The sequence below is a fragment of the Dendrobium catenatum genome, unplaced genomic scaffold (genome assembly GCF_001605985.2).
Source record: "Dendrobium catenatum unplaced genomic scaffold, ASM160598v2 original_scaffold_17320, whole genome shotgun sequence".
Taxonomy (NCBI): domain Eukaryota; kingdom Viridiplantae; phylum Streptophyta; class Magnoliopsida; order Asparagales; family Orchidaceae; genus Dendrobium; species Dendrobium catenatum.
In genome coordinates, this window is record NW_021335780.1 from 20,538 (window position 1) to 27,622 (window position 7,085).

The following is a 7,085-nucleotide window of genomic DNA, read 5'->3' on the forward strand; positions in this document are numbered from 1 at the left end:
AGTTTGGCATATGGGACAACTTTCTACAAATCGCAAAGTATCACGTCGTAATCTCTGCCAGAAGAAACGGGCTTGTAATTGTCGGAGGGTGTTGTCTTGTCCCAGGTGTGCAGCAAGGCCTCCGCAATGTGTTTCCCTAATTAAGTGCTGCTGCCAGGAAGATATGGGAATACACAACAAATCATACTTGAAGAGGAAACCGTGGCTGATAGAATAGTCATCACATTGTAATGTGGCCTGGCATTTCTCCCAAATGGCTCCGAAATCTTCATCCTCTGCATACAATTCCTTCAAATGCTCCAGCCCCACAAGTTCCGCTTATAGTGTTGTGAGTAAAATAGCCCTTCGGCTAAGGGCATCGGCCACGGTGTTCTCGACACCCGGTTTATGCTTCAATGTAAATGAGAAGCGCTGTAGGAAAACTAGCCATCGCGCATGCATACGGCTAATATTTTTTTGAGTATTTATATACTGCAATGCCTTGTTATCGCTACATAAAACGAAGTCTTGATGTAAAAGGTAAGACTCCCATTGCTTGAGAGCACGGATTATGGCATATAGCTCTTGCTCGTATGCCGCCCATTTACTTCTTGCCGGACACAGCTTTTCACTGAAGAAGGCGATAGGCTTTCCCATTTGCGAGAGCACTGCACCTATGCCAATGGATGATGCGTCTGTGTCTACCATAAAGGGTATGTCGAAGCTTGGAAGAGCCAGAATAGGAGCTGTCGTGAGGGCTTCCTTGATGGCTTCGAAACTCTGCTGTTGGTCGGCCCCCCAACTAAATGACTTCAGCTTGAGGCAGTCAGTGATCGGAGCCATAATAAGGATGAAATTCTTAATAAATCGATGGTAGAAATTGGCCAAACCATGAAAGCTTCGTATATCAAAAAAAGACTGAGGCTGCGGCCAATCCTTGATAGCCAAAATTTTCTGTGGATCCACAAGAATTCCACCATCCGAAACGATGAAGCCTAGAAACCGTACACTAGTCGCCGCCAGTTCGCATTTTGGTAAGTTAACAAACAATTTTTGTTCTCGGAGGATGTCAAGCATAATTTTTAAATGCTGCAAATGTTGGTAACGATCTGGGCTATAAACCAGGATGTCGTCAAAATAACGATGCAAAATCTTCCCAAATGAGGTTTCAAAATCTCGTTCATCATCCGCATGAACGTCGACGGTGCATTGCACAAACCGAATGGCATGACCTTCCATTCGTAGATCCCCTGTGGAGTTTTGAATGCCGTCTTCCACTTGTCGCCTGGCCGGATACGGATCTGATGATACCCGCTTCGTAAGTCTAACTTAGAAAAGACGGTAGCACCCGTGAGCTGGTCCAGTAACTCGTCGATGCGTGGCATGGGAAAACGGTATTTGACAGTGATTTTATTGACGGCTCTACTGTCGACGCACATCCGCCAATTGCCATCTTTCTTCGGTACCAACAATGCCGGTACTGCATATGGGCTGCGACTTACTTGAATCAGCTGCTTCCGCAATAAGTCGTCAATAAGTTCTTGAAGAATGGCCTGCTCCTTGGGGTTGAGGCGGTAATGGGGTAGGTTTGGCAACGATGCACCAGGTGATAAATCAATATGGTGTTGAATATTCCTCAAAGGAGGAAGTTCCGCTGGTAGCTCATCCCGGTATTGTTCTATAAGTTCGGATACCTCATGTGGGAGCTGTTGTAAGGGGAGAGTTGGAGACACTTCCGTGACAAGCAGAGCAAACATTGGGGCCTGATTTCTCCATTCATTTATCAAATTGTTCCCTGAGACCAAGTGGATGGCAGCATGATGAGCTTGATCTGTGTCCCGTGACTGTGAAGTGGAGGTGCCCGGTAGTAGACGTAGTTTCCGCCCTTTCCAATCCAGCGAATACACATTAGCCCGTCCATCATATTGCACACCCACATCGAATTTCCTAGGCCGGCCCAATATCAGAAGGCACACGTCCATATCTAGTACATCACATAAAACTTCGCACGAATAGTGTTTGCCAATAGAAAAGCTCACCCGACAGGAGTCTGTGACTGCTATCTCCATGCCCCTCTTGACCCAACTGATTTTATACGGACTCTCGTGTCTGGTGGTTTTTAGTTGTAATCCTTGAACGACAGCCTTTGATACAATGTTTTCTGTGCAGCCACTATCTATTAACAAATCACACACCTTGCCGCTTATAGTGCATCGAGTTTTAAAAATGGCATGGCGTTGCGACATTCCTGTTTGACGCGGCGCCAAGAGCCATTTTCCCATGACTCCCGCAAACGGTTCCCCCACATCAGCTTGGACGTCTTCCACCTGGCCTGCTATTTCAACTGTGGTTCCTTCAGAATCTGTACCTTCCTCAAACTCGGCTAACTGCACCTGCTTCCTTTGGGGGCATTCATTAGACTTGTGGCCGGGCTGAAAACAACGAAAACATTTGAGCGGCGATGGTCGAGCGTAAGGATTAGACGTATTGGCGCCCTTCTGTTTCTGCAACGCCTTATCTTCAACATTCACGCCCGCTGATTCTGCTGCAGGAAGAGAATTCGGTGCGGTTTTCGATCCGGATTGATACGGGTGCTTAGTCGGAGTAGAATTTTGTTCCTGCCAATGTCGACGAGAGTAAGGCACCTTGGGCTTGCGGTTTTGCTGGACCTCAATTTTCATAGCTAGATTGACCGCTTGGGGCAGGGACCAGACGGAATTCAATTCCAATTGATCTTGGATACTGTCCTTGAGGCCTCCTATGTATCGAGCTACCAACTGGTTGGTAGACTCGTTGAGATCATTCCGGGCACTCAACCGATTGAATTCTTCTGTATATTTACTTATGGATCTCGCGCCTTGACTACAATGTTGGTACCTCATATATAATATTTGTTCAAAATCAGTGGGAAGAAATTGCGTGCGTAGTAGCTGTTTCATACGCGCCCAAGTTCGGACACGAGCTCGACCTTCCCGTCGTCATGATTGCAGTGTCTGTTCCCACCAAGCACTTGCTCCGCCCCTCAATCGGCACGCAACATATTGTACCTTTTTCTCCGGATCAATATCCATGTAATCGAAAAAATTTTCCACGGATTTCTCCCAATCAAGATAATCTTCAATGTGGATATGGCCATCGAAAAAGGGAATGTCCATTTTTACCTTGAATTCGCCGTGGTGTTGTCGGTATGGCTGAGGACGGCGATTCCGCCGCTGTTCTGTGTTAACATAATCATCCACCTCTTCACCGCTCTAATATGGCGGAGTGAAACCTCTGGCTGGAAGCGGATCATCCTCCGAGTCCGTTGGATCAATTAGCGTATCCTGGTGGTGCCTTCCGTGGCGTTCTCCATCTGTTCTTCTCCTGGGCATTGGCTGATTTGCTCGCGCCTCGTCCCGGTGGCGAACTGGGTTTACCGGCCTCGTTCGAAGGAGATTGAACTCCCGGCGAACATCCATTGCTAGTCGCTGCATTTTGACCGCAATTTCGTCAATTCGGCGATTGACGTCTTCCGATACTGCAGGAGTTTGTTATGGTGGTATGTTATGCCGCCGGCTCACATAAGCACACAATCCGGTGCATCAGCGGGCAATTGCCCACCCAAAAAAATTTAATAATTTTTTTTAATTCAGGGATTTTTAGGCATTTCCCCACAAACAAACTTATTTTGCCAAAAAAAAAAGGGGGAAAACAGGAGGCCCAGGAGTGTTCGAACGTATTACGTCCTCCGACCGGATGCAGAGAAGCATCCGGTCGTAGGCAAAAAAAACTCGGTACCGTGGTGTACCGAGTTTTTTGAAAATGTTTTTTTTTTCTATAGAGAATGTTTTTTTTTTTCTTTATGAGTATCTTTTGGTTTACAGATTAATTACGTCAACATTAACTTTATTAGTTACTACTGCTATATTCGAGGGAGAATTTTTTACAATGAGTGCTAAATATTGATTATGTAGTATGATGGGTGCTGATTGACTCAGCAACTATCTTGTGCATTATATTGAAAAATATGTTTTCAATTTGATTCCCAATGAATTTATAATGCAACACTTTCAAAAAATGTAAAATAGATTATTAAGCTTGTAATAATTTTTAATTTATTAGTCATAATATTATTGTTTTGAATTATGTTCTATTTTTTTTAAATATTAGTCGATTTATATGCAAAATGTTTCCACCTTGAAATGAAAAGCTGGTTCTGCCCCTTGTGTCATGCCAACTCGATACTTTCCTCGAAGTACAACTGAAGGAGGTTGTGGTAGCAGAAGCAATTTTGCTCAAATAGCAAGTCATCGAGTGGAGTTCAGCTCATTTTGAGATGAGATAAGACAGTTTATGCAACAATTTCAGATGAATCAACCACCTCCTAGAGGCTTAGAAATGTTGTGAAAATTAATTTAATTTTGTAATTCATGTAAATTATTACATTATGAGTTCTCATTATCTTCATACTATTTATGGGGTGGCAATGATATTCCATTTGATGTCTAACATTTTACTGGGAACTTAAATTTGTTCTTCTGATGAACTCAACTGATTTTTGTAATGTTTCAACTTGTGTAAATGTTTTTTATATTTTGGAACTTAAGTTGTGTTGGTTTTGAACTCATTAGCGAGTTTGAAGTCTTGGGAAGTTGATTGGGATGTTTGAGAATAAGAACCAAGATAAAAATATATATTAGGGTATATAACTTTAACAATGATTTATAAGATATAAAAAATTATTATTTCATTGAAGCAATGTTGTTTAAATAACACTATGATAGAAATAATATAGTGTGAAGAGGAGGAAATATAAGAAAATGCAATAAATGAGTCCACTGCTATTATTATTATTATTTTTATTTTTATTTTCTTACATTTTAAATATTTCATTTACATATTTGTTGCTTAAATTTTGCAAATGAGTCCACTGTAAGTTATATGCCTTGTTTCTTATGGTGTCAAAATTTGACTGAAAAATCTAGTAGCCTCCCGACACCTCCTCCGTGCGAGGAAAATTTTGGGAAGTGTAGGGCTTGGCCAACACACCCGAAAGGTTGTGTTTGATTGATGTCAGGTGATACTTGTTGAAATTTCAAATCCCACCACGTTCCGAAGGGCGAAATAGGGTACCTGTATGATATAATTGCATTAGGTGAGAACAAATGCTAGCATCATACTCACTACTAAAAAGGTTCAACAAACCACCCCTGAAATGGCGAGCAATGGAGCAAGAAAGAGTATCACCTTGCAGTGACAAATGTCACTTATAAGTTTGCCCATTAACACAACTCCCCTTGGTCTATTGGTTGAGAGCTTAGGCTTCCAACTAAGAGGTCCAAGGTTCGAGTCCATGTGTATGCGTTGTGTGTGTAAGTTTGCCTTAAATGGCCTAAATGTCCAAAAAAATAAAAAAGTAAAAATTCGGTTTCTAAGGAATCCAGATCATTAAATCCCGTTTCTATAGAAACCGAATATTCATCAAAATTCGACTTCAATAGAACCCGAATTTTCATCCTCCGGTTTCCATATAAACCGGATTATATATCATCCTCCGGATTCATTTAATTATAGTTTATTTAATAATGTTAAGCTATCTTGAAATTGTATTAAGCCGTCTTAAGCTTGTTTAAGGTAATAATTTAAGAAATCGGGTTATTAAATTCCAGTTTTTTTATTAAATTATTCCGGATTGTTAAGCCCGTGATTCATTTTGCTTGGCATTATCTCTTCTTTTCCAAGCTGAAATGATTCATTCGCGCTCGTGATCCACAAATTGTGTGCTCCCGTGAATTTCGGTCATCCTTTTCTTAAAATTCATGCCGCAAATTAAGAGCCCCCGGCCTCTATAAATTTGTTCAGAAATGGATCTAAAGAATCAACTCAAAGTTTGTAAGGTTAGTTTATTTTCCGCATAAGTTTTATTTATTTAAAAGTTATATTGTTAATTTTTGTACATTTATTATTGTTTGTAAAATTGAGATATATGAAAAAAAAATATAATCATAATCGAAAATTATTTTAATTCTGTGATTGACATTTTTCTTTAGAAATTTTATTGATGTTTATGATATATGTGAGATTTGTTAATATTAAGATTGAATTGAATCTTTTAGAAATATTTGTTAATGATTTATTTGGTATTTGTGCAAAATTTGACCTGAAATTTTGGTGAGAAATATTGAAGAACTGCAAGAAAATATTTTTGTAGAAGAGAATAAAGAAATTATGTTATTTTAAAAATTAGTATATTTCTCTTAATGTTTGAACCTATTCCAGTACGTTTTAGAAAATATGATCAAAATAATAAAAGTAGAATTTTAGATTTAAATCCATATTTTATTAAAAATATTAAATCATAAACCAAGAAAATATTTCCTATCCTAAAAAAAAGGAGTGATGATTTTTATTTTATATGAAGTTAAGAAATCATTCAGAGAATCTCTTTACCTTTGAAGTCCTGTAGAGATTAATTAATTTGTTTAAAAGAGATCACAGAAACTTAATAAGAAATTATCAACTACATTTAACTTAAATTAATCAAAACAAATTTAAAGATTTTTAAGAAATTACATATTTTTTACATCATACTTAATTTTAATATACATTTTCTTTTCAGCAAAGCTAAGATTCTCTTATTCAAAACCTATGGCTAAAATAAATCATACGAAGTCACAAATAAAAAAGTTCAAAAAAAATATAGTAAGCTAGAAGAGGAAGTACCACTAGTTAGAAGGATTAGCAATAATTTTCTGATCAGTAACTCTCATACAATTCTTAAATATCAAGATAATAATTTTCTAATTAAACAGTGAGAAGTACTATGTTAAGATTATTACACATGGCTAAGAGTTTAAAAGAGATCACAGAAATTTAATAAGAAATATGAAACAAAATTTATATTAATTAAATATATTAGATACATTTGAATATGTGTATTATATACATAAAACAAATTAAAATAATTATTATAATATGAATAAAAATAATTATATGAATAAATAATATAATGTATATGATTTCATTATATATTATATTGCCCCAAAAATATATATTCATAAAATATACTTAATAATAAAAAATAGAAAGAAATTTATATTATAATCGTATAAAAAATAATAAAGAAG

The 7,085-nt window shown here is 37.9% G+C and overlaps 1 protein-coding gene across 1 annotated transcript; it reads right to left on the bottom strand.

The window, feature by feature from the left end:
• Positions 1-318: 318 nt before the first annotated feature.
• Positions 319-2,918, bottom strand: LOC110100003. Its single transcript, XM_020827357.2, has 2 exons — positions 1,328-2,918; positions 319-1,280 (listed from the first exon to the last, which is right to left on the bottom strand). Exons 1-2 carry the CDS (start codon positions 2,916-2,918, stop codon positions 319-321), a joined length of 2,553 nt encoding a protein of 850 aa, XP_020683016.1.
• Positions 2,919-7,085: the final 4,167 nt, after the last annotated feature.

Bases quoted from the DNA above. Each gene is read 5' to 3' on its own strand.
- LOC110100003 (XM_020827357.2), bottom strand. From the start codon at position 2,918: ATGAAACAGCTACTACGCACGCAATTTCTTCCCACTGATTTTGAACAA. The intron at 1,281-1,327 runs GTGCTACCGTCT...GGGTATCATCAG, and splicing joins GTTACTGGACCAGCTCACGG to ATCCGTATCCGGCCAGGCGA.